Source organism: Auxenochlorella protothecoides, assembly GCF_000733215.1.
Source record: "Auxenochlorella protothecoides strain 0710 unplaced genomic scaffold scaffold55, whole genome shotgun sequence".
Taxonomy (NCBI): domain Eukaryota; kingdom Viridiplantae; phylum Chlorophyta; class Trebouxiophyceae; order Chlorellales; family Chlorellaceae; genus Auxenochlorella; species Auxenochlorella protothecoides.
In genome coordinates, this window is record NW_011934296.1 from 41518 (window position 1) to 67873 (window position 26356).

Below are 26356 nucleotides of genomic sequence, written 5' to 3' on the forward strand. Positions count from 1 at the left end.
TCGTGGATGTGGGGGGGGGGGGGGGGGGGGGGGGGGGGGGGGGGAGAGGGGGAGCGAGAGTGCTCCGTTCTTCATGGCGTTACACTCACCAGCAGCGCAGCCTGCAGGACCCCTGACCCCTGACCTCACACTCTTCTCACACCAAATCCTCCTCCATGCGTCGCAGAATAAGCGACCCCAGCATGGGGGGCGCCTACCTCACGCTGCTCAACACCATCGCCAACATTGGCATCACCGTCCCCAAGTTTTTCGTGTTTGCGGGTGCGAGGGAAGGCTTGGGGGGGATTGCTTGGGTGTGTGCCTGGATTTCCTGCCCTCCCCGTCGTGGAATCGAACAGGGCCATGGTCGGCTCGATTGCTGACCAGGAGGGCAAGGCTCTGCAGTGGCGCGCTGGCGCCACGATTCGATGTACGATGCCCTGGCACGCTTCCCTCCACTCCCCCCACCCCAAACCTCCACCCGGGCTCACACACTCCCAGCGATGGACAGCCTGACGCGGCGGGTGTGCGTTGACGGCAGCTCCGGGCGGCCCCTCCCCGGTCTCCCCGGCGACACATGCCCCGCCTCCGCGGCAGGCCACAGCCACTCCGCGCCGGCACACGCGGCGTGCGTTGCGGCGGGCGGGGAGTGCATCGTGCTGAGGGACGGCTTCTACACCGTCTCTGCCCTCAGCATCCTGGCAGGCCTGGCCATCCTGCTGTGGCTGCGGGCCGACCTGCCGCGCCTCGAGGCCCTACCCCAGTCAGCCTGGAGGGCACCCTTGGGAAAGAAACCCCGCCCAGCCAAAGACAAGGAGCTGTGAGGGGTGCCGCCCTGAGGCCCGAGGGGTCGTGCCCGTCCTCTGCCTCGTGCCTGTCCTCTGCCTCGTGCCTGTCCTCTGACTCGTGCCTGTAACATCCATAGCGGATGCATGGAGCCTGGTCCCCAGTCGCAGCACATGCATGCTTGCATACAGGCTGGCACATGTTGGAGAGGGGCGGGACCTGCAGGGTTCCTCAGGTACAGCGAAGAACAGACGCGCGGTCACATGGAAGCCTCCGCAACCAAGCTCCCTTCTCTGCACGGCCTGCTCTCAGGCCGCCTCCTCTGTCGCCGCTGCGGGGTTCTCATCCACGACAGCCACAGGGGCCTCGCCTGCCTCCTGGCCCTCCAGCACCTCGGTCACCATGAACCTCGTCAGCTGCTGGCGATGCCCGTTGGTCCGGCGGTAATGCTTCTTGGGCTTGTACTTGAACACCGTGATCTGCGCATGCGAGGAAGCGTGTAGCAGGGCTGAGAGCGCGACATTGGGACAATCGGAGACTTGCGACGCGAGCAACCAGGGGGTGCATGCCCGCCCGCCTCCACCTTGCCTATCCCCTGCAGCCATCACCCCTGCCCACTCAGTCACCCACCTTCTCGCCCTGCATGTGGTCTAGGACCTTGGCGTGCACAGCCACATCCTCCAAATAGGGCGTCCCGAAGCGAATGTCGCCGTTGGCCTTGTGGGCCAGCACCCTTCCCAGACGAATTGTCGACCCGGGGGCGGCCTGGGTGGTGGAATGGGAATGAGGAGTGACACCTGATGACACATGTTTTCCTATTGACTAGATGCCAGGGTGGTCATCCAAACAACCAGAGAATATGGTGCATGCACAAAACAATACTGCAGCACAGGTATTTAAACAGCCCCACTCACCAGCCCCCAAGTCCAATCCTCCATATGCAAGCAATAAACCGGTAAAACACAGGGTCAGCAGCTCACCTTCTCCCCCCAAAACACACACACACACACACACACACACACACTCCATACCTCCAATCGGTTGACTTCATACCACCGGCCCTTCTCCACAATCATCTGGTGACCTCCAATATCCACGACTGTGTAGCTCGCCGGCACGTTCTGTGCATAGCTTGGCACCTGGGAGTCATCCCGGTCTGATGTCGCCTCTGCTTTCTTGGTGGAAAAAGGGGCACAGGGTGGCACGCTCGCGACTGAGAGCTGCAGCACAGGCTACGTCAAGGCATTACTTGCACACCAAAACATGCCTTGAACCGCCTCAGCCGCTGCAGCCCTGCATGTTAGCTGGGAGCCCGTCGAGCGAGGGGCTGTGTGGTGCGTCCTGGGAGGGGCGATGCAGCCCGCCTTGAATGGCTGCGAGACCCTCAGTCTCGTAGAACACCATTTTGTGGATGCGGTGCATGCAGACGTAGACATTGCGGCTGCCATGATGTCGACGACAACGCTGGAGTGGCTGGGAGGACTCTGGCTTATCACCAAGCCCGAGGCCGAGGCGCAAATTGCCATGGTTTGGCGGGAATTCCAAATCATTGCCGGACGAACCCTCCGACAGCCCCAGCAACGACCAGCAGACCAGCATCGCAATGAATGCCTACGAATCCATGCATTGCGCTCATTAAACAACCAAGAGCAAAACATCTTTGTTTTCAGGAAAAGAGTGGATTATCAGATGACAAAGCTGCCTCTGGGCGACTGTAACCGTCTACTAGCATGATTCTTTGGGTATGCTAATCCGCAGTTATCCGCCAGGCTTCATTATCTTGTTCAGAATGGTGAGTACAGGCGTCTTGCACCCTTGTAACAATGGTGGCAGGGCCTGCTCAAGTACCATTGCCTTCGAAGGTGGGGAGAAGGCCCCAGCTCCACCCCACAACCTCTCTCCCCTGCCTCCGATCATCCTAAAATTCAGGATGTATACACTCGAAGGACACTAACCGTCTGACAGAGCCCGCGGTCGTGCCGTCTGCCGACAACTGGTGGTATATCCCGCCCCGAATCCGGACATTCTCTACTTCCTCCCGCGCCCTCACCTCTGGATTGCGGACCGATCCCCCGCCATGAACAGCACCCTCGGACTGGCGCGCCGTGCTCTCGTGTCAACATCAGGCCTTGGCGTCGAGGTTGGCATTGCGGTGATCGTGGGAGGCAAGCTGGCGGTCCAGGTGAGGCAGTACGGCGGGGGTGTGGTGCCATATCCGGCAAATGCACCCACCAAACATTTTCATGACCCGATCTCTCTCCGATGGACAGACCTTCAGGTCACTGCTTCGGATCCTCCTGGATCAGGGCGGGGACAGGCAGCAACTCCGCTCGTATGCTCGTGACCCAGATGGGCTGTGCACCAGCCCTCACCGCCGTCCAGATGACCCGGTGGGTTCGAGATGGGGATCCTCGGATCTGCACACAGCCCTACGTATTAGCAGCTTCATCACCATGTGCTTGGACAATACATCCTTCGAGATACTGGATGCGTACTACGTCCCCCCCAGTGCGCTGGCATCGCTGAAGCACTCCGGTCTGTGTTCCTCGTGCAGGTGGCAGGGGAACTGCAGCGGCTCAAGAAGCAGGTAGCCGCACTCCTGGCAGAGAATGAAGCCTTACGGAATCGACACCGTAAACTCAGGCAGCTTGATGCCTCTTGTGCACAGAGTGGCCAGGCTGCTGCAAAAGGTATGGGCAAAACAGACAATGGGATGTACTCCCTGCCTGGGCAGTGGCACAGGAACATCTTGTGCACTTCGGGCAACCAGTCCCTGGCAACGCCCCATCACCTAGCAGAAGCCGTGTCGGAAGGGGGGCAGCAGTCGTCAGCCAAGCACTTCATAAAGGCGTCCCGAACCAGAAACACGCTCCCCGCCCCTGCTGAGACGCTGATTAGTCCCCTGAAGGTTTGTTGCCTGGAGTCATTTAGGAGAGCGCCTGGGTATCACTCACGCAGCTCTGTCTGTAGTTGAGTGCATGAAGCTGTTGGAATCTCGCGCTCTCAGTACGGGATCCTCCACCAGCCAGCTCCCCGACTGCATCCACTTGAACTCAGGATGGCCGCAGCTCCGGTGAGGCGCTTGTGGACCAGCTTATCAAAGACAATCGCAAGGTGTGTTCTGGAAGGGGATGTGAGAGTGTCAGCCTGGAGTTTTGCTTGATTGACACTGGCGCTGCGATGATGCTCAAACCAGACCCTCCCTATCTTTGACATGTGAGCAGCTACAGCAGCGCCTTGATGCGGCCCTGAGGCTGAACACAGAGCTTGCAGACCGCCTGATGGAGGCAGCATTCATGCCTGGATCCAATTCAGGTGAGTGGCACCTTGATGGCAGATGCATTTCCAGCAGTCATGCCCTTGAAGGGGCTCATCAATCTGTGTGTTGAAGGCATGAACGCCTTGAGAGGGAGAGTTGGATGCATCTTCCTCATCTCATATCTCCCCCGTCGCCCCTCACCCTCCCACCAGAGCATGCCTCTGCCCCCTTTTCCCCTGATCGGCAAGGCCGAGAGGCTGGCCACCAACAAGGGACCCCAGGACGCATGGCTGAAAGGGTGACTCATGGGTACCCTGTCGGAATTGGTCTGTTTGTAGGGCATACCATTGCTTGATTATGCCATGGATTGTACGTTCCTTTGATCCAATGGACACACTGAGAATGATGGATTCAGACTTCATCCAGGCTTTAATTTATCGAAGTGACTTTCCACCCCCTACACCTTGCAGATGTCAGGCACTGGGGAGGAGGCGCCCCTGAGTGCCCGCCAAGCCATCCTGAGGACACGCAGCAACCCCAGCTGCGCACGACGACGCGTCCTGCTCTCAGACTTCGCGGAACTCCAGTTCAAAAGCGATGCAGGGGGAGAAGCACTCTTGCTAGAGAACGACGGGGGCGAATGAAGTGCAAACATAAAGCATTTGGGAGTGTGGCTGTAAGCAGTTGCGCCTCAGTGATGCTATACGTGAAGACAAGCGCAACGTCACACCCTTCGTGCGTTGTAAGCTCAACTGTAAGCTTGATGCAAATGATTGTGGGAAGACATTTGCAGGTGCATGCAAGTGCCGCCCACACATTGGCCAGGCTTCCTCTGTGGATCAGTCTGTATTTGTAATTATAGCAATAATCCAAGGACATTGCCCATAATACAGCGATAGGATAGCCTCCCACTGAGCGAGGGCGCAGTCTTGTTCGGAGGGGACCGCCACGTGCTGCCAACTCCTCCCCATGAAGCTGTCCCGCCTTGCCACAAACCTCCGTGCCAACCTTCCACCCGGCTGCGCCGCAACATCCTCCTCGACTTGATTCCGCTAAAAACCGCATGGCTCCGGCGTTCCGATGTGTATATAATTGCCTGCAAGAATCACTGTTGTATATATTTTACCATTTGTAATCCACGTTCAAGGACACATCTACGTCATGAGGGTTATGGCGGCTCTTCTAGCGGTCATGCTGATGGCAGCCGCACCAGTCTTTGCACAGCCCCCCGGCTCCAACGCTGGACTCCCACCCTCGGCCACAGCCACGGGCCTGGCGGCCCAGAAGCTTACTGCCGAGATCGGGAGCGCCTTGATGGTGAGTGGGTGGATCCCTGTGGGATGGTGTCCAAGGGTCTCTGAGGCCAGATTCATGCCGGACCGGAGGACGGCCTCGACACATGGACCGTGCACGCCTTGACCTCATTCAACCCCACAGGCGGAGATGAAGTACACGGATGTGGATCTCCTGTCCTTCCTGGTCAACACCGAGTGCTTGGAGGCGGAGTTTAACTCCTTTGCCGCATTTGGCGTGGGCATGCACCCCAAGCTGTTCGGGCTCGACTCCCCATCGCCCATGGGCGGAAAGAAGGCCAACCTCTCCTGGGACATCCAGCTCTGGTCCGAGGAGGTGAGAAGCTGGACGAATCTGTTGTGTCTGAGATGATTTAGGACTCGATGAAGAGAGTTTCCTCCTGATCCTGAAGTGTGTCATCAGGTCTTGAAGACCGAAATACATTCTCCATCATCCATACATCTCCTACCTTTGCAGGTGGCACGTGACGAGATTGGTCACGTTCGCATCCTCCACGAGGCTCTGGGAGCTGACGCACCCTTCTGCCCCCAGTTGGACATTGATGGTGGTTTCCAGCAGGTGAGGGAGACGGGGTGGGTAGGGTGCAGGCAGGATTGCATGGTACACAATGGACTATCATCCTTTGCACCACGCAGACAGCAGCCAGCAAAGATTTCACACACCTTACACAAAATCACCCACTTCCTGCCACCCACAGCTGTTCAACGATGCCCTCGGCACCACCAACGTGGAGTGGGACCCCTACAAGGACGATGTTCACTTCGTGCTCAGCACCTTTGCCCTGGAGGAGATTGGGGCTACCGGCGATAAGGGCGTGACCGGGCTTGTCGCCATCAACGGCAATGGCACTGTGGTCGACCTCGTGGGTGGGCTTGCCCAGTCTGCAGGCTACCAGGCTGCTGCCGACCGCTACATCCTGTGGACCCACCGCAACGACACCCTGCCTGAGTTTGGCAAGACCGTCAATGAGGTCATGGAGGAGCTGACGAGCTACCGCCAGGCCCTCACCGGGGATGTCCAGATTGATCAGGGTCTGACCTACCGCGGTGGCATCAATGTCGTGCCCACGGACGGCAATGGTGTGACTCTCTCCCGCACGCCCCAGCAGGTGGATTGGGTTGGTTACGCTGTATCTATTGGATATGATCAACACAGTTCATTCCTAAATTCATTAAAACGATGGATTGTGGGGTGGACTTGAAACTTTACCCGTACCTCATCCTATTTCCCTTCATGATTCCTTTCAGGTCCTGCACATCCTAACTCTAGGATCCAGCAACGGAATTGGAGGCTTCTTCCCTGATGTGAGTATGAATTCTGGAAGAGATTGTTGTTTAGGAGAAGGTCTTGAAGCATCTACATGATGGGTCACATTGCACCTGCTCCTAAGCTTGCCATATATCATGAAAAGTCTGCAGTAGACTGTTATGTCAACCCACTATCCTCACCCTCCTCTTCACCCCATGCAGGGAGTGAATGGGCGTATCAACACCCCCGACCCCCTGAGCCCTCCCTCCTCCATCCCAAGCGAGCTTATTGCCATGGCAAACGCTCCCTACACCATTGTCTCCAGCTACAAAGATGTGGAGGATCCCTTCGCGCCCAGCCCCCCCGGGAATGTGAGCGCTTCATCCAGCCCGTGATGCTGTGTGAACATGAGTTTATGCTCACCTACATATGTGCACACACTTCGCCACGTTCCCCAGTGCCCAAATCTGACCATTTTTGTCTACCGTCAAGTGTCACCAGTCTGCACATGCCCACGGTGGGGTTCTGTGTCTTATGTATACACCATGTCCCATGTCTGTGTCGTAAGTCAGTGAACGTTCAACAGGACAGAGGTTGGATGTCAGTGGACAAGCTTGGGAATCTTATTCGATCTAGCACTAGAACCATGCTCACTCCTTGCACGTGACACCCTCCTTCATCACAATGGAGACACCCTCTCACGCTGTGCTCTCACTACTCACTCAGACAATAGTCACGTTACACTGAAATGCAACATGCCCTCATTTGTAGCGTCCAACACGACGGATCAAGGCACACAGTCACCGCTCGTTATTGAGCTGCGGATCTGCAGGAGGGTGCCAACCGACATTCGGGACGTGTGTGTACCCTAAGGTCTCACTCCCCGAGGCAGCCCCTGTCGCCAGGCGTGGCTCCCCCGCCAGGCCCGACCCCACGCCCGCTGCGTACTGCTGTCCCTGCACCGCATGCTGGGCGTGCGCTGGCTGGAGCTGCTGCGTCGGCCTTGGAAACTGCTGCTGCTGCTGCGCGGCCTGCTGCTGCTGCTGCGCGCTCGCCAACCACTGGAGGTAGCCGGGCGGCAGCTGCCCCGGGTTGGGCGCGGGGCGGGCCTGCTGGGCACGGTGCAGCGCCGCGAGCCGAGCCTGCTGTGCCTGCTGCGCCTGCATGTGGGCCAGCAGCATGCCCAGCTGCTGGGGGGACAGGCTGGACAGGGCCGGCGGGCGCACGCCCGGGAGGGTCTGGGGCGTGGGGAAGCCCTGCAGGCTGGCCTGGGGCGGAGCACCGCCCAGTGGGTAATGATGGGCCGGAGGCCCCCCCTGCAGCAGATGCCCTGCATTGGGATGCATGGAGAAGGCCGGGTGCGGCCCTGGCTGCGGGGCGGCCAGCGGCCGAGGGCGGGGCCCCGGCTGCGGGCCCGAGGATCGGGCCCATTGTTGGGGCGGCCGCCCATCGGGCAGCACAGGCCAGGCGCCCGGATGTGAGGCGCCCGGGCGACCGCCAGCGCCTGCCTGTCCACCCTCCGGCGCCGCGGCACCTCCCCACTGCCTGGGGCTGCCCGGCCCGGCGTGCCAGTGGCTCTCCACACCACCTTGGAGCCTGCCGCTTGTTGGCGAGGCGTTCGTCTGTCGGCCAGCCTCGACCCTAGGGGGCTGCACGCCCGGCCGCGACGCGGCGGGTGCAGGGCCCGACCTCGGCGCAGTGTACGCTCCAGGAGGCTGCGCCAGAGCCGGGCCCACCGAGGGCGCAGGAATGGTGGCAGCAGCGACAGCTGCAGCGACACCGGCGCGCAGCGAAGTCCGGGGTCGGGAGCTGAGGGGCCCTGCAGCCGCCTGGGCAACCCCCGCACGCGGGGAGGCCACCCCCCGGCTGAGCTCCGAGGACGGCCGGGAGAAGGCGTGCTCCAGGGCCTCCCTGGCAGCGCGGCACCCCTCCATACGGGCTGCGGGGTGGGTGGGGGAGGCCGTGGCACGATGAGTGGGGTGGTGGGGGTGGAGGAGGGATGCATTGGAGGAGGAAGAGAGCCTGGTGATGCAGGGACAGCCCGCGGTCGGAGGGCGTCAGGAGCATGGACAGGTGAACTTCAGACGAATGTGTCCCAAAGCAGCTTGAATGTAGGACTGCTTGCTCGCACCTCAACCCAGGCTGGGCCTCAAGGCTGCCACAAGCATGGTCCCGACCGGCTCCCATCAGACCGTCACTTGCCCCACACCCCACTCTGCAAAGCGCTGCATTCTCCCGGCATGCAAACGCCAGTGCCCAACCCCACCTCCGCCAATCACCCACAAAACCCACCCGTCTCGACGACCAGCGGCACCCGCCCCGCGATGACTCGCGCGGCCCCCGACCCGCACCGCTGCCTCACGGCCGCCAGCACGCTCTCCACCTGGCCTGGCTCTGGGAAGTCTGCCGTTCCGGCACCGCCGTCCCCGGCACCCTCCGTCTTGACGGCCGGGCTGACCTGCTGCCCCGCAATGACACCGGACAGGAGGCCCGCCAGGGCGCCGCCCACCGCGGTCAGACCCCGCGCACCCGACGCGCGCTGTCGGGCTCGGGCGGCCGAGAGCGCGACGACCACCGCGGCGGCGGCGGCCTGCGACGGGCCGACGGTCCTCGCTGGCGTGTCGCTGCCTGCCGCCGCGCCATCGCCGGGGGGGAGACCGTCGCCCCACGGGATGGGCCCGCCGGGCCCGCGGCCGTCCGCATCCTCCCCGCCGTGCACACTCCACCCCGCCCTCAGCACTTCGGCGAGCGCCGCGGCGGCGCGCCGCACCGCATCGTCGCCGCGCTGCGCCGCTGCGGCCATGCCTGCGAACCGCGCCGCGCAGTCCTCCGGGCGCCTGCCGCGGCCCTGGCGGACGGCGGTGCCCACGCCAGCCTGCGTCGTGGCGGCGGCCCCGGAGGCCAGGGCATGGGCCACCAGCCTCCAGGCCGCCGCGCTTTCTTCGCGCCCATGCCCAGTCGAGAGCAGGTGCTGGAGGGCCAGGCACAGCACCAGGTCCTTTTTTTTTTGGGGGGGGGGGGGGGAGGTAGAGAGAGACCCTCGAATGAAAATTTTAACACCGGCAGGAGGGGAATTTATTGGTGCAGGAGCAGGACCCATTTCCCCTGCAACCTGACCACATCCTGGCCTCCCAACCACTTCCAGGTACCAGCCTCTGCCCTACAAAAACCTCACCCACCCACCTCCTGGACCTCCCACGGCGGGGGCACCAGGGGCAGGCTGGCCCCCGCCGCCCTCCGCTCGCGCTTTCCAGCTCGCGCCCGGCCCCGCGGCGACAGGGCGGTGTCCTCCTCGCCGCTGCTGCCTCCGCCGCCGCGACTGGCGCCGGCCTTGCCCCGCTTCCCACCCGACGCCGTGGCCAGGGAGGGGGCCGGGCGCGCTGCTGCCGCCGCCGCCGCGGCCGCGGCCACCGCAACCTGCTCCTGCTCGTCGAGTGATATGGCGTGGCAGCGATGAGAGCCGGGTGAGGAATCCTCCCCCATCAATGGGTTCCATTTCCTACTAAGTTTTCTTTCTCGTGCCCACCCTTGCCCCTATCCCTTTGAGAAACTGACGTCACCAGCGTAGCACCACCATGGCCGTCCCAGATGTTGTATACCCCCCTCCTCCCTTTCCAAACTCCTCCACCTGTATCCAGGCCGCCTCGGCCTCTTCCCGCTCTCGTGCCTCGGCCTGGGCTGCCTCCACCTGCGCCCGATAGGCCTCAGTGGCCATGCCCGTGTCCCAGTCCGCGACCAGGGTCTGCTCCTCATCCTCGTCAATCTCCGCCTCCCTTTCCTCCTCGGCGGCCTCCATGCCCTCGATGTCAAACTCCGCCACCGTGTACTGCGCTTGCACCTGTGGATGAGGGTGTTGGGGAGGGTAAGAGGGGATTACTTCTGTGATGGACTTGAAGCTCCAGCTTCCTTACAGGACAGGGCAGTGAATCATGGGCCGCTCCCTGGCTGGAGCGCTGGAACCTGTCCCTTCAGCGGCCATTGGAGTGCTGCAGGATCGAAGGTCGACCCAGCCCCCTCCGCGCCTTGGTTCGCACCCCTCCCCCCTTCACTTGCCTGAGCGGCGAGAGTTTCAGGGTCCAGCTCGGGGACCTCATTCTCCAGCCAGCGAACGGCATACCGCTCCACCGGTCGCAAGGCAGAGGCCCAATCGGCCGCCAAGGGTCCTGGGAAAGCAGTGGAAAAGGGTTGGGAATGAGAGGAAACAGGGGCGGGAGACTTGATCTGGGCATGGACCCAACATCATCTGCCTGACGAGCTTGACTCGGCGCATCCGGCTGGCTTGCAAAGAGTGTGCAGCGACGAGACATGCCCAGTTGGACATCCGCACTTGATTTTAAGATGCTGCAGCACACCTAGCTTCCCATGTCATCTTGAGGCAGTCACTCATCTGTCCAATCCTCCCTATGCCCTGGACCCACACCTTCATCTACTGCCTCCGCCGTGCCTGCGGCTGCCTCGTCCACCGTGGCTGCCTCGGGGGACGACGAAGAGGCAGCAGCAGCAGATGACTCGCGGGCACCACTCTTCTTGTCCTCGTCCTCCTCACCCTCCTCCTTCTCCCCAGCATCCACTCCTGGAAGGGGATCCTGCACGCATGCAAGTATGATGGTCAAGGACAGAACACCCCTCGGGCTGATCATGCGCCGATACAATACCCATCATACGCAAAATTGGCCTCCGCCGCGTGCCTCCAGTGAGATCTGTGCACACCTTGGTGAACTCGTCCATCTCCGCCGCGGTTTCTTTGGCAAGCGCAGTGGCTGCCGCGGCATCCCCCTCGTCCTCGGCGGCGGCCATGGCGGCCGCCACCTCGTCAGAGGATGGCTCCTTGACGCTCACACCATGCCCGGAGGCCGGATCCCCCACCTTCAGACCCATCGCCGTCTCAGCGATAAGAGTGGCAGGATCAAGCTTGGTGAGCATCTCTGTGGTAAAGCCGCCAGACTGTGCGATAGGGAAGGGAGGGGGCTGGGTGATGAAGTATGCCCGCTTCGATATAGGTCATGGATCCCTTGCTAGTGATGATGTTGCCCCCAATTCATGGCTTTGGTGACTACATGACGGGTGATGGGGCATGCACAGACACGAGTCCATGCCCCTTCAGCTCTCCCATCTTATCTGCCCAAGATCCGGCAACCTACCTGGATGGCCAAGAAGTCGAGCTGGCGTTTTTGGTCAGACTTCTTCAGGATGTTCTCTTCGATGGTGTGCTGGCTGCACGCAGGGTGGATGCCGGAAGGAGGGTTTAGACAAAAGCTCCTTGGCCGGTCCAGGGCTACAGAATTGTTCATTGCAGGCTCCTCCTCATGGGCTTGGAGTTGCACTGTTGATAGTACCAACGATGCTTCTCCCTGAAACCACGAGATCAGCACCCACAGGCTCCCATTGCCAACACACCCAGCTGGTATGCGCTGCTCAGTACCTGATCATGCGGTAGATGTGCACCTCGCGGGTCTGTCCGATGCGGTGGCACCTGTCCTGAGCCTGGGCATCCATGGCCGGATTCCAGTCTGCGAGGAGGGTATGGAGAGTGATGCAGCGCGCATGATTCTTGTGAGGTCATGCTGATGGAGCCGGCCCAGTGTGGCCTTGCTGAGCAAGCTTGTGCATACTGTGCAGACCCCAAACAATAAGGAGACCCCAAAGCAGACTCAGGAGGGCAGCCAGTCAGCCAGCCAGCCCGGTGCAGCGGCCTGACTGGGTGCGTCACACCTGAGTCGTAGAATCTGCAAAAGGAAGTGTGCGTTGGGTGTGTCGCATGGATTCTAGGTGATGGGAAGAGGTTGCTGTGAGGGATTGCTGAGTGCATTCTTTCATCAGCAAGCATGTCGCAGATTTGCTCTCTCAGGTTGCGCCATGCCACCACCCATGGTGCCCAATCAATGCATTCTTGACACGTCATGCCTGGCCGTCCCAATCCACATACAGTCGTGCACCGCATTGATCAACCCAGCCGGCGTGGACTCACATGACGGTGTCGGCGCCCACCAGGTTCATGCCGACCCCACCCGACCGGGTGGAAAGGATGAAACAGAATATCTTGGGATCCGTGTTGAAGCGCTGAGGTGGGTTGATGGGAGAGGAGGCTTGATGAGGAAGGGAGGTGGGAAAGGTCGAGGCGCAGAGCCAGCACCTCCTTCTGGGTGATAGGGGTGTCATGCTGCTCCAGTAAATCTTGCCATCGCCCCTCCTCCCTCGACCCCTCTCACCAATAGTAAGACTCTGGTCCCCGCCCCCGTCCCCAAACACAAACATCAGCCACCCACGCAGGGCATCGCTGCCCTCAACCCCATACCTGCATGAGCATCTGGCGCTGCTCCGGCTTGGTGGCCCCGTCCAGGCGGACGTAGGTGTGGCCCTGCAGGCTGAGGAAGCTCTCCAGCACATCCAGCATCTTGGACATCTGGGTGAAGATGAGCGCACGGTGGCCGCCCGCCTTCAGCCGCGCCAGCAGCCCCGCCAGTTCCTGGAGCTTGCCCGAGTCGAACTGGATCAGCCGCTTGTCAGGGAAGAAGAGGCTGGTGCGGGTGCGGGCGAGGTGCAGCACCTCCCCCCTGCTGTACCAGGTCTGCACATGGGTTTGTTTGGAGGATGGGGGGGATTATGAGGAGGTGAGACGGCGAGCAAGCCGTTGGTAGGTGTGGGGTGCCGACATTACATGCATTGGTGACCTGCGATACACCAGGCAATGAGCGACGCAGGAAAGAGGCTGGCGTACCTTCACACACACATTTACACCCCTCCCAAGTCATAACCCCCCCCCAAAAAATATACCTGTGCCAGGGCCCGGGAGGCGGCGGCTGCTGCGACAACCGAGCTGGGGTCTGGGCGGGAACAAACCAGGGTGGGTGCCGGGGCCCGCGCCTTTGGGATGTAGCACAGGAAGGTCAGGAGGAGGTCCTCCATCCGCGCCAGGCGTGCTTCCGGGAGCAGGATCGCCTCCCTGGGTGTGGAGCAGGTGGGCCAAGTTTGTAAGAAAGCGGGATGTACTCCAGAGTGCAAGAGAACAACATCCTCCAGCTCTGCCATCTGCTCGATGTTCGCCTCTTATGCCCCCACAGTCCTTTGCACCTCCTGCCAGCATGTGCATGGAGCTGCCTTCCACCCAATTCCCCCCATTGCAAGCTTGCACTCACACTGTCAACCCATTCCACCACCACGCAAAGGCACCAGGCATCGACTTCACCCACTCAACCACCCGTCACCGCTTCAACAACCACCCGGTAATCCACCCAGCGCCCCGACTCACTTCAAAAACTCGGAGACTTCCAGGTGCCGACAGCGGCTGGCGTCCAGCCTGTGGACGTCCTCGGGCCTTTCCAGGCGCAGCAGCGCCTCCGCGTCGACGCCCACCGGCGGCAGGGCGGCGCCGGCGCGCAGCGCCGACAGGCCGCCCATCGCGGCCAGGCGCCCGGCCCGCCACGCCCTCGCCCTCGCCGCCAGCTGCCCCAGGGCTGCATGCACCGCCTGCAGGGCCGCGGTGCTGGGCTCCCAGCCCAGGGCGCACGCCAGGGAGCCGGAGACGAGGGCCTGGGTGGGCAGCAATCTCGAGCGCGTCTCCGACTCGGTGCAGGCACCGATGACGCACGAGGCCGCCAGCTCGGCGGCGGCACGGGTCGCAAGCGCTGCCCACAGGGCCGTGCCTGGGAGGGGGGGGGGGCGGTTAGGAGGTAGTTTGTACTGTGAACAAATACATTGGAGATTTGATGGACCCTTCCTACAACAATTTACCCCCCTCGCACCGTATCGAAGGGCGTCAAAGGGCCCCCCTTGCCGCAGACTCTGGTCTAAGGAAAGCAGGTTACACGCCACCAAGCCAGGCACGCGGAACTCCAGCCCGGGCACCATGTCGAAGGCTGAGATGATGGGCCTGGGCTCAAACAGGTCTGGGTGATTGCACACCTGGGCAGGGCGGGGCGGTAGGAGGGTGTGGAGGGCGGCATTCTACGTGCCATGAGCTACAGCAGGAAGCTGCAGGGGCTCTGGATGCAGAGGTATACATGAACCCCAGGCCAGGCGCGGCCTGGCCACACCATCCAACACATCCACCCACCTTGCGCAGCTGCATGAGGCAGTTGATGATGCCCAGGAAGTTGCCGGTGGCCAGCGTCGCCCGCGTCCCGCTGGAGGCCATGTACTCCTCGTACAGCTGGCGCTGGCGCTTGGACAGCCTGGGGGTGGGGCACACCGGCAAGTGAGGGAACCTGGGTCAAGGATGCCTTGAGCGGAAACCAGTTGCAGCCGCAACATGCATCAAGGGTCCCACCGTTCCTATGCTTGACGGCCTTTGCAGTACCTGCAGTACACCACGTGCTCGTGCTTGGCGGGCAGCTGCTTCTCCACGTCCCTCTTCAGGCGGCGCAGGAGGAAGGGGCGGAGGACGGCGTGCAGCCTCTCCACAATGGCGCGGTTCATCTGCAGGGCAGGGCGGGGGGTGGGGCTGGCTCATGCTCCCAGTGGTAGTCATCAAGCCCGGCTGTGTGCTCATGCGCGATGGGGCAAGGCCCACTCAGGCCCTCACGCGCACCAGCCACTGGCTACCCCTCAGCAAGCAGCCTCACCTCGGCAGACCCCTCCACCATTCCCGTCAGGGGGTTGGAGAACCAGTCCTTGAACTGGGCGTGGCTCGCAAACACCTGTGTGTGTTGGGTTGGGGGGAGGGATCGAACACCTCTGGGTCGACCAGCTGATCGTGCAACACACCGTCACGGCCCTACACAACCCATCAATTTCGTCGGGCGGTACAGCTGTGAGCTGGCCCCGACCAGACACATTCCCCCTTTCCACCCGCACACCGACCTGGGGCATGAGGAAGTGCATGAGGCTCCAAAGCTCCATCAGGTCGTTCTGCAGCGGCGTGCCGGTGATGAGCAGGCGCCGTTTGGAGTTGAAGTTGAGCAGGGTCTGCCAGCGCTGGCTCTTCCAGTTCTTGATCATGTGCGCCTCGTCCAGGATCAGGTACTTCCACTTCTTCCGCTTGAACATGCGAGCATCCTGTGCGCGGGGGAGGGGTGCCGGGGTGGAGGGGGGTTCCCTTGCCCGCCAGGGTGAAGGAAGGTAAGCCAACGGGTCGTCGACAACCCAATAAACCAAAACAGCAGAGCATGGCGCCTCTTTGACAGGCATACACACGTGCATGTTTCATGATGCTCCTCGACAGCAGGGACCTGCATTTTCCCGGGTCTACAGTGCCCCATGGTCCCCACCCCACCCTCCAGCCCAACCTCCCTCGCATGCAGGGACCCTGACACTCCAGCGACGCGCCCACCTGCAAGACCAGGGTGTAGGAGGTGATGCAGACGTGGAAGGCGTTGGGCTTGGACCAGCCCTGGCGCTTGGCCGCCCGCTCCTTGACGCTGCCATAGTAGGTGAGCAGCTTGAAGGCGGGGCACCACTTCTTGAACTCCATCTCCCAGTTCAGCATGACCGAGGTTGGCACCACCACCAGGTGCGGACCCCAGTCACCCCTGTTGAGTTGAAAGGGGGGAACTTGGGGGAACTTCCGTGGGGGAGGGTCTTGTGCAATGCTCCAGACAAATGCTCACCAGGCCGTGGGAAGTGAGGGCAGGAGTGCAGTGGAAGAGGGGCCTGCAGGCATTTTCCGACATCAAACACTGAACATCCGAAATGAATCCATGTGCCGCTCCCCAGAGAAACAGCGGTCGCTCACTTCTCGCAGGCGAGGTGGCTCAGCAGGGAGATGGTCTGGATGGTTTTGCCCAGCCCCATCTCGTCCGCCAGGATGCCTGCGGTGCGAATGGGGGCAAGATTGACGAGCTCGACCAAAGGAAGTGCTCCCTGCCACACCCCTCCTCGGCGCGCGCCACTGCTTGTGAGTCGCACCCCCAGGGTCACACCCCTGCTGTTTCTGGCCCCAGGGGCGTCACCCCACCACTGACACACCATCTGGGAACCCGGAACAGAAGTGGTGTCCTGGAGGTGGTCATCACTCCGGCCCCAACTCCCCCAAAACAACACACCCACACACCATTGAGTCGTTTCTGATACAGGGTGACCAGCCAGTCCAGGCCGATGTGCTGGTACTCCCGCAGCGTGCCCTTGAGGAGGAAGGGGGTCTGCGGGCAGGGCAGCCGGTGCCAGGTCATGCCATTGTCGGTCGGGTATGGGAAGGGTCTGTATCTTTAAACAGGGGGTCTCCCACGTGCCGCGAAGAGAACGCAGCGTGTTTCTCGGCACAGCCACACCCGTCTCCAAAACACAGCCCAGCGCACACACCTGGGTCACGACGTGGGTGGTGTCCAGGGTGTGTCCCGTGGGCTGGACCTGGGCCATGGCCGCCAGGGCCCCCGCCATGGTCTGGTCGCCGGCGGGGCCCTCCCCCTCCTCCTCGGTGGCGAGGGCAGAGTGGCCAGGGGCGGGGGCAGAGGAAGGCACGGCACCATCAACCCCCGACACAGAAACAGCTTGCGTGCCCGCCGTCGCCGGGGCCCCGAGCTGCGGGGGTGCGCCGCCAGCTGCGTCCGTGCCTCGCCGGCCGGTCCCTTCCTCGGCGTCCCGCCTCGTGGCTGCCTCCTGCTCACGCGCCGCGCCTTCTTGCTCCCACTCCTCCCCCGACCCGGGCCGAACGTAGCCGTAACGCGCCATGAGATCCGCGAGGTCCATCTCCGCCTCGTCCGCAAGCCCCGCCAGCTCCTCCGCCTGCCGCTCCGCGGCCGCCTCCCCGTCGGCCGCCGCCGCAGCCTCCTCCTCCTCCAGCGTGGCCTCGTCGTCGGCGTCGTCTGAGTCCGCGCCATACTCCTCCGGATCATCCCCGTCGCCTTCTTGGTCCAGCGCCGCGCAGTCCAGCCCCTCTTCCGCCAGGCGAGACCGCGACGCACCGGCCGCAAGGAACTGACCGCCGACGGGTGGCGCTGAAGAAGGCGCCAGGCTGGCTGCTGCAACCCCAGTACCCACCGCCCGCTGCTCAGCCACAGGAACTCCATACGCCGCCAGCAGCTGCCCCAGGGGCACATCTGCATCCGCCGCCAGCCCATCGATCTCCTCCTTCTCGGCCTGTCGGCTGTAGCCTTCAGCGAGCGCAGCCGCCTCCTCCTCCTCCAGGGTCGCCTCGTCGTCGGCGTCGTCGGAGTCAGCACCATACTCTGGCAATTTAGTGTGGGTTGGAATGGCTTGGGCATGACAAACTGGTGAGTGGAGATCAGAACAGTGAGCCTCGTGGCAGAGGTGGCTGTTTCTGATCGTGAAGTGCCATGGCTGAAAGGACAACAGCTTGGTGCAATGCAGCCAGACGTGATGCCCCACTATCCAACCCTGCAAAGGGCAGACTTGACCCATCAAAGCTGTATCCCGAGTCAAGAGCCCAGAAACAGCCAACCTCACCACCCGCACCACCCGCACCCCCGTCCAGCTCTGCCTCCACGCTGTCCAGATCGTCCAGGCCCTCCTCTGCCAGGCGGGAACCTGCAAGCTCTGCAGTCTGGGGTGACTCGGGCCCTTCATGTGCACGGCCATTCCCAACCGCCACGGCCTTCAAGCCCTGTCGCTCAGCCACAGGAACTCCATACGCTGCCAGTAGCTGTTCCAGGGGCACATCTGCATCCGCCGCCAGCCCATCGATCTCCTCCTTCTCGGCCTGTCGGCTGTAGCCTTCAGCGAGCGCAGCCGCCTCCTCCTCCTCCAGGGTCGCCTCGTCGTCAGCATCGTCGGAGTCGCCCACATAGTCGCCCGAGGCATCCTCCGCCTCGTCAGCCACCGCAGCCTGCATCAGCACGGCGCCCGACGTCCCGGCACTGTCGTCCCTGGAGGCAGGCCCTGCAGAGTCATGCCCTGCAGAGCCCATTGCTCGCAAGGCACTCAGATGAGCCTCGGCATGGGGGCCACACTCGCTGCCCAGCCCATCAAGGTCCATGACAGCCGCAGCATGTGCTGCTGGAGGCAGGGAGTCGATGTCCATCGCCTGTCGACCTGCTCCCGGTGCATCTCCACCTGATCGAACTGCAGGGTCAGTGGCAGGTGCAGCGGGCGGCTCCTCGCCGTCACCGCTGGTCTTGGCCTCCCGGGGAACCGCCTGGCCGGCCGGGCTGGCGCAGCGGGGCGCAGGTCCCAGGTCTCCGCCCTCCTCTGTCCCCAGCCTCTCTGCCAGCATGCTAGAGTACTTTTGAGTCTGGCCCAGCAGGAAATCCAGCTGTGGCGGTCGACGAGGGGCAGGGGGTGAGGTGCGGCCAGCAGACTCCATGGGAGCAGCCACAGGCAGCCGGCATGGGGCCAACACCGTTGGTAGCAGGGCGGAGCCCGACGCCAGGGGCAATTAGATCCCGCAACGACCACTTATAACCCTTTGCATCTGTCTGTCGCCCCCACCTCCGCACCAACCTGCTTGTCCATGATCTCCTTCTTGCGTGCATCCATCTCCGTGCGACGTCGGTGGGCGACCACGCGTCCCGCCTTTTCCCAAAAGGACATGACCTCCTTGCCGATCCAGGCCGCCCGCCGCCGCAGCGCCCTCTCCTCCTCCCTGGCCCGGACCAGGACCCTGGATTCAAGATCCTTGTTGGAGCGCGCCACCTGGGTTGGGGCAGCATGTCAGGCCAGGAGTCGGGACCCGTGCCAGGCAGGGCCTGTACGCCACCAGGATGGGGCACCGGCGCCCCTCACAGCCTGCATGGGAGCCTCTTGCCGCCTGCCAGCTCCCCAACAAGCCAGCCATCTCCTCAGCCCATAAAGAGACACCCGTCTTCGCCCCAACTCACGGCGTGGGCGAATCGGCGTGCCTGTTTCTCCTTCCAGGCTCTTTCTTTCTGGAATTCCTTTGCCAGCCACTGACACACAGGGAGAGGGGGAAAGTATGAGCGACAAATGGTGAAGGGTCGGTCATGAATCGATTTGCTGTAGGACCATTGTTGGAGGCTGGCCATTTAATCTATCTCAAACACACTCAACCCATCATCCAATGTGCATGGGCCATCACGGGCCGTATAACACTGGAAAGCGCGCACCGTCATCTCCTCGAGAAGATGGTCACGATGTGATTCCCCCCGCTTGGGCTCTGGCCAAGGAGGGACCTGGCGGCAGAGAAAATCGAGGGATGATCAGGGAACAGGATGTTGGGAGGGAACAGTATGTGAGCAGAAAGGATGGCTCGCGATGCTTTCAATCATGCAGCCACACAAAATGCAGCCAGCAAGGGCAGTGGCAAGCGATCACCGCCATCTGCCACGACAAAATCGGGCCGATCCTGGTCATCTGCAGGAAGGGACAAGCTGGCGAGCAGGACAGAGCAGGGCTAGCCTCCAAAGCCCTGGACAGCCGCGCAGCCTGCACACCGGTTTCAGTTAGCCGAGCCTCCCCTCCGCACCTTGGTGGCTGCCCGCATGTCGCGGATGACCGCCGCTTGCTTGACGACTCTGTCTCGTACGTCCTCCTGGGATTGGTCGTCCTCCCACTGGGAGTCACCCAGGTAGGAGCCATGATGGACCTCGTCATCCGAGGATGCCATGGCAGTCAGATGCGGTCTGCAGGTGGGATGCCGCGAGGTTGCAGGCGGTGCATGGAGTATAGCACAAGGAGTCTGGCAACAACGCCATGCTGGGCCAGCAACCGCATGCAGGCACCCCAGGGCAATAAGACCTCCCAAACATACCCCGACAGGAGATATCAGAGCATTGCTGAGACCTGATTGAGCATGAGTGGAGTCGAAGGAGGCTTCCTTTGAGCCGTGCTGTGGACGTCTTCCTCACCTATCGCTTACTCCGCCGATCGGACCCCTTGCACCAATCCATTCGTCGATTCGAGATGTTTCAGGCCATTTTATCGCGTCTGTGAAGGAGTTTGGGGCTCTGCACGGGCAATGGGCCAGATAGGCTCGGGCCCTCAATTAGTGGTGTGCTCGGGTCGGCCAGACAAAAGACGGTTCGCCGTCATCCTTGGCAACTTTTGCCGGAGTGTTCTCGGATTCGACTGATTCCGTCTTATTCGATCGCTTACGCGTGCTTAAAGGACTCTCGCGAACCCTTTCCGGTCGAGCCCAGAACCAGTTGCGTGTGACGTGGCTGGCGGGAGAACCGATCCCGTGCTCCTTGAATTGATAGTGGGACATCTCCCCCCCCCCTTGCTGTGGATCATAGGGAATATGCACTCGCTCGACTCAGGAAACCATTGCAATAGATGGTGGCGAAATCCAATGGCAGGTCTTTCACGTTTACTGATGCTGTGCAAGGCTGTTCTTCTGCTGGCCGTCCGTGCCTTGAAAGTGCACTGTGAACAAGAGGAAAGGCGCATTGTTGCATACCTTGGAAATTCGAGAAATCATCAACCCGGGGCTGCACTCTGCATGGCGCACGGGGAGCACAAAAGCTCCAGGCTGTTGGCGATGGATGGGATTCATCAGGGTGGGGGTTTCATGGCGACTGGCACCCGTCCATATTTAAGTCATTGGCTGCGCATGGACATGTCACCGCAGCACAGTCGGCCTGCAGCCCTGCAAGATACCGCTTGCCGATTCGACAAGGCACACCCCTTGCCGACAGGGCACAGCGCCCCCAGGCCGCCACAGGGGGTGTCGTTTCGACAGGCACGACCCCAGACCCTGCTGCAGTGTCCACATCCAATGCGGCCGCTACTGTTTGGAGGGAGCCAGGCCCTGCGGGAACGCCGGCCCGTGACCCACCAGGTGGCTGGTCAGGCGCGCATCCACGGAGATGCCTGCGGCGGCCTGCATGCCGAGGGCCGTGCCCGCCCCAGGGCCCCCCGGGGAGATGTCCAGGGCCAGGAAGATCTCGGAGGGGGTGCGACTGAGCGCCACGGAGGTGCCTGGTGTGCTCACCAGGATCAAGTACGCCTTGCCACGCACGACAGGCTGGTCCAGGAGGGCGCCGCACCCCTCGCCGCTGTCGCAAACCCTGCGCAGGGTTTGTCGATTGGGGGAAGGGAGAGGTTGGGGGGTGTTTGGCTGGGGAATGGGCATGTAAAGACGTTCACATGAAGAGTTTCGTGTGTGTGTGTGCGTGTGTGTGTGTCGGTGTCTGGAGGGGCCGGAAGGCATTGCTGGGCGTATGGCTTGCTGCAGAGGGCCCACCACCCCCGCCAAACCATGCATGCAGCCCCGGCCAGCACCTGATGGGCAGGAGGCTCTCCCCATCAAAGAGGGAAACCACTGTGGGGACGGTGGTGGCGTTGAAGCAGGTGGTGATGTCCACTTGGGTGCTCAGTGGCGGACTGAAGTAGAAGAGCTGGCCCAAGGGTGAGGGATGCCAGTGGGCCTCGTAAGGGATGCTGTTGATGCTGGGAACCAGCTTGCTGTCGTCAAACACAGCCATGACCTGTGGGGCGCCGGGAGGGGGAGCAGGTGCGTGTGGGTGGGCTGCTGGAGGATAGAGAGGAAGCATGAGGCCGGGTGTTGATTTGGCACAGGCACAGCATGCAGGCTGGCCAGCCGTGGGCTCATACTCCCACGAAAGCCTGCAATGGAGTCGCCGGGCGGCATCCCACCTTCTCGATGGAGAGGGCGTCCATGCCCACGGCAATGTCGCCCTCAAATTTGTTGGAAGTGCCGGGCACGACAAATGTGGTGACGGGGTACACTACAATGTAGTAGGCTGCGGGCAGGGAGTGTTGGGGCAGGGAGCTGTGCCGGTTGCATTGAGAGCTATCAGGGAGCCTGCAGCGGGGCAAGGGGCCCGCTCCACAATGCAGGAACGTGGCAGCATTGCCACGGCCAAGGCCTTCCCACTCACCGAGACAATCAGGGCAAAGCAACAAGCCACCACCCAGTGCCACATCTTCATCCACGACTCCAACTTACTGTCGCTCCCAGGCAGTGCGGCGACCAGCTGAGAGCAACCCTCCCCCAGCTCTGGCATGTGATGTACGAATTGCCTGCACGCAGTACGGTTGGGAGGACTTACGAATAGCATGCTGTGGAGCGATCCTTGTCTGGATCAGAACCTCTGGAACGATAGTGCACTGTGTCACCAGATGGGGACGCAACAAGTGCTCTGGAATCCTGTTCAGCTGCACGAGAGTCAGCATGACAGGACCGGTCAAAAATCTGACACCTGCTGGCACCACATTCCGACCCAACCCTTGCTCACGGGATCCGGGCCTCGGAGGTCCAGTTAGAGTTGTAGACGGTGGCGGTGAGGGAGCCATGGGTCATGGACGAGGTGACGGGGCACATCGCCATCGAGAGGCCCTGCGTGCAGGAGGATGTTGAATGGGGTGGACCCGGGAAAAAATGGGCCAAGGGAGGGATGGGTGCAGGGCAGTGCACCTGGGCCTCGAGACGGCGCGGCCTGGGAAGGGGGGGTGGCTCTGGTCTGCGAGCATGGCACTGACGTGCACAAGGGCAGGGCGGCGCAGAGGGCACGCCCCACACACCTCAGCGGCAGAGGGAGTGTAGGAGAAGTAGACGCCGGGGATGAAGGGCCCATTGGCGAATGTGATGAAGGGCGCCTGGGGGTTGAAGCTCTGATATACGGGAAGAGGGAGGCGTGATCAAAATTAGTTGCACAGTGGATCAGCATGGGACTGTGCCTCGTTGCAAGCATTGGCACCGCCCCGCGCCCAAACGCACAGGTGCACCTCAACCCTGTAATGTCCCGGTCTCCACTCCAGGTCCCCTCACCGAGATGCTTTCCTCAACCGCAAACGGAAGGCTGTCCACAACCACTGGATTGAAGAAGCTCGTCCCTTGCACGCCGCTCCGCACAATACCCCTGTGTGTGAACATGCATGAAGAAGGGGTGTACTCCAAGTGCGACCAGGCACCAGGGCAGCTGCAAAGAGCTGTGCAGGCCGGGGCGTACAACCCCTAATCCCTGCCGGGGAGTCTGTCGCCCAGGGAGCTGGGGCATGCCTGGCACCCAGGACGTCAGCACAGGGGCCATGTGCCCATCCAAACCTCTCACGTGATCGTCTTGGTCCGCGATCCATGCACTCCACTGGAAGACACCGTGGGCCATGTGAGGCTCAGCTCAAACGACTCGGCTGATTCCGTTTCAGGAATGGTATCCACTGCGTTATTGGGAGAGGTGTGAGACTCCATATGTCAGCATCACAGACCAACTTGGATGTAGGTGGCCGAACCACCCCATTCCGCTACACCATGGCTTGACAGTCGCTTGCTACTACACTCTGTCACATTGATGTACGTCCCCCAGGCCCTTCTCCCACACCACCAACACGCTGCCCTCACCTGCAGTCAGGTTGACATACTGCGGCGTGCTCCAGTTGCTGGCGGTGAAGGTCACAGATGAGGGCGAGACGCTGATCAAGGTCTTGTCCATTGAGGCGATCTCCACCGCGGTCGTGTGCTGTGATGCCTGCTGCAATCTGGGGAAGGCAAGGAGAACGCTGAACTGCATCATTTGGTCGAATGGCAGATTGGATTGGCAAGTCTGTGGCACAGGATGAGCAAGCAGCCCCTGTGGTGGTTATACAAGACTCAAACAAGTCAAGTACCCTCACACTACCCTTCTCCCCCTCATGCCATCTCTTACTGGATGGAGATGGCTGCGGGCCCCAGGGTGGGGTTCACCTCCGGCACAATGTTCCCGATGCTCAGCGTGGGCAGAGGGGGCGAGTAGGTCGTGTAGTCGGCGCTGCCTGGCTGGTCTACGGTGGCGCCATCAAACAGGTGGTACAGCCCACTGATCCAGGCCTGGTAGACAGATGTCGGTGTGAAGGTGGGGATTGTCAGTGCCTACCGCTTTTGGAGCCATACTTCAGCCTCCCAGCGCGGCACCAATCTTGGGCCGAGCATCAAGCAGGGCAAGGTAGTCAGGCCCGGGACCAGCTCACCCTTGCCAAGCGTCCAAATGTTAAGACGGGCGACTCATCTCCAAAGGGATCCTCGGGGTTGGCACAGTCTTCGCCTCCCCCGCTGGAGAGCACACCCACGACCCTGTGCAGGTCTACGCAGAATCGACCAGCCCATGCGTGGGACAAGTTCGTGAGACGCTATGCATACCCATGACAGATTGTATGGTCTTGTCAGGGCAAGCATTGGGGAGGGAAGATGCTACAAACCCAAAACACTGAGCGTGACCCCTCACTCCCTTCCAACTTACCATCATGCACGACGCCGCTACCACTGGCTCCCGGCTGAAGACTCCCGCTGTACAAGATGGTTTTGAAGTATCCGCATCGGAGTGAGGCACAGGCGGTGTCTTCTGACCAATCCACGGTTCCATTTTTGTAGAACACTTCGTATAGGAACGTATCAGTAACCCTGGAGAAGGGTGCGGGCGGAGGGGCCAGAGCATACGATGAAGGTGGGCAGGCACTCTGTTGCAGCGGGTTATCCCTCCAGTAGAGGAACAAGCAAAATCCATGTAGCAGGCATAGCTGCTTGTTGGGTACAATGCAAGAAACAAGCAGAGCCAGGCACCCGGGTCACCATCTCATGGCACCCCACTCCGAGAGTGCTCTGCTCCCAACGCACAAGCCTGTGGCAATCTTTTGCGAGTCCCCATGTGGCTGAGCGACATCCGTCCACGTAAAGTTGTTCAGCACGTTGGTTGCGTCCCAGCCTGGTGGGTGGGGGAAAGGGGTTAGGGGAGGCCGTTTGTAGACACAGGACCTTGTCCCCTCGAGGAACGTGCAGGGCTGATGTAGTCAAGGGCATGCACGGTCCAGAGTCCCAGGGAGGGAAGCCGTCATGAATCCCCATGCAGAATCATAGAATGCCCCTGCAGGCAAGCTCACCTGCCAGCATCACATTCCACTCTGGTGGGATGTCCTGCAGCAACTCAAACACCGCCACATCGCTGTTGATATCCTGGAATACCACTGAGAGGCCCTGCATGAAGTGGGAAAGCGAGCTCGCCATGGGCATGTCCAGGGCTCAGTGCTTGAACCCTGGAGGTGAACTCTTCTCAAGATGAGCTAGGACGTCTCAATCTACTTCCCTGTGCCCTGCAGTCGGACAACCTGCATCTGCATGCGTGCCTGAGTTGCTGGCCCCGCCCTACCTGCAGGAAATCGCTGAATGTCGCCGTGATATTGTCCACACGCGACGCGCCGCACGGCAGCTTGAAGTTGAAGAGAACTCCGTAGGAGCTCCAGGGGTAAACAAAGCTGGAGCTGAGAGCGGTGATGCAGTGACGGGCCGAGAGGATGTAAATTCTGTCACCAGGACCCTTGATGAGGGTACCTGAGGCAAAGGGAATGGAAATGCTCAGGGGGAAGATGGAGGTCTTCTGTCATGTGCATGTGTCGCACCAGACGCATACACGCCACCTGCTCCATACCGGTGCAAAAGTTGTTTGTCAGGGGTTGCGTCAGCTGCACCACCGACAGCTGCTGCGGCAGAGAGGACGGGTCGCAGGTGGCGTCCACACTGCAGCTCGCAGATTGAAAGAGGGAACCCACAATGAGCGCGTTCTCTGGGTTACGGGGATGAAATTGGGCGGCTGGACTGTGTGTGAGTCTGCTACATCATCTGTTTCATGATCAATGGAGCGTAGAAACACGGGCAATGTCGACCCCCCGGCTGACCCGAAGCTGTGCTAAGTGCGAAAGGGGACTTGAAGAAGCTATCGGTCTGGCATGACACCTGCAAGACGAGGGAATACGAGGGTTCTGTGAGATCAGGAGGTTGCGCTGGCCTCTCACAACGGGTTTAAAGGTAGGGTCGGGCCAATTGTGAACTCTGTAGACCGCCACGCCCGACACAGCATCTTGAGGGAAGGCAGCCGTTCCTGTGGCCGATCTCACAATCCGGAGCGACGTTAGCAGACACAAAAGTGTTGCGACAGTCTGCTGCAAAGCAGCACGACGCGCCGGCTTCATCACGAAGAACGCGACGTGATG

The 26356-nt window shown here is 61.4% G+C and overlaps 5 protein-coding genes across 5 annotated transcripts in view; 2 read left to right on the forward strand and 3 right to left on the reverse strand.

The window, feature by feature from the left end:
• Window positions 1-803, forward strand: part of F751_4927 (putative membrane protein) — a gene marked incomplete at both ends in the record, with an annotated part of 3612 nt that extends 2809 nt beyond the window's left edge. The window contains 2 exons of the mRNA XM_011401512.1: window positions 167-261; window positions 481-803. Coding sequence (XP_011399814.1) covers window positions 167-261; window positions 481-803 — 418 coding nt within the window. The remainder of the gene's footprint in view (window positions 1-166; window positions 262-480) is intronic.
• A 270-nt stretch (window positions 804-1073) lies between these two features.
• F751_4928 (50S ribosomal protein L21, chloroplastic) lies at window positions 1074-1841 on the reverse strand (the record flags this gene model as incomplete). Its single annotated transcript, XM_011401513.1, has 3 exons — window positions 1074-1244; window positions 1396-1530; window positions 1797-1841. 3 exons carry the CDS (start codon window positions 1839-1841, stop codon window positions 1074-1076), a joined length of 351 nt encoding a protein of 116 aa, XP_011399815.1.
• A 3353-nt stretch (window positions 1842-5194) lies between these two features.
• F751_4929 (Desiccation-related protein PCC13-62) lies at window positions 5195-6981 on the forward strand (the record flags this gene model as incomplete). The annotated part of the gene is made up of 5 exons (XM_011401514.1): window positions 5195-5341; window positions 5462-5653; window positions 5795-5896; window positions 6036-6455; window positions 6808-6981. 5 exons carry the CDS (start codon window positions 5195-5197, stop codon window positions 6979-6981), a joined length of 1035 nt encoding a protein of 344 aa, XP_011399816.1.
• A 405-nt stretch (window positions 6982-7386) lies between these two features.
• On the reverse strand, window positions 7387-20042 carry F751_4930 (Helicase swr1; the record flags this gene model as incomplete). Its single annotated transcript, XM_011401515.1, has 28 exons — window positions 7387-7588; window positions 7646-8525; window positions 8879-9584; window positions 9770-9925; window positions 10215-10424; window positions 10676-10749; window positions 11007-11094; window positions 11297-11530; window positions 11728-11800; window positions 12009-12096; window positions 12299-12312; window positions 12555-12646; window positions 12882-13154; window positions 13361-13529; window positions 13836-14229; window positions 14329-14488; window positions 14640-14757; window positions 14883-15001; window positions 15148-15222; window positions 15386-15580; window positions 15855-16053; window positions 16257-16332; window positions 16575-16662; window positions 16823-17215; window positions 17501-17688; window positions 18587-18731; window positions 18908-19111; window positions 19902-20042. 28 exons carry the CDS (start codon window positions 20040-20042, stop codon window positions 7387-7389), a joined length of 5754 nt encoding a protein of 1917 aa, XP_011399817.1.
• Window positions 20043-21161: 1119 nt separating this feature from the next.
• On the reverse strand, window positions 21162-25379 carry F751_4931 (hypothetical protein; the record flags this gene model as incomplete). The annotated part of the gene is made up of 13 exons (XM_011401516.1): window positions 21162-21444; window positions 21659-21864; window positions 22034-22140; window positions 22347-22420; window positions 22636-22736; window positions 22922-23011; window positions 23169-23259; window positions 23452-23557; window positions 23739-23875; window positions 24043-24203; window positions 24344-24446; window positions 25041-25074; window positions 25250-25379. 13 exons carry the CDS (start codon window positions 25377-25379, stop codon window positions 21162-21164), a joined length of 1623 nt encoding a protein of 540 aa, XP_011399818.1.
• Window positions 25380-26356: the final 977 nt, after the last annotated feature.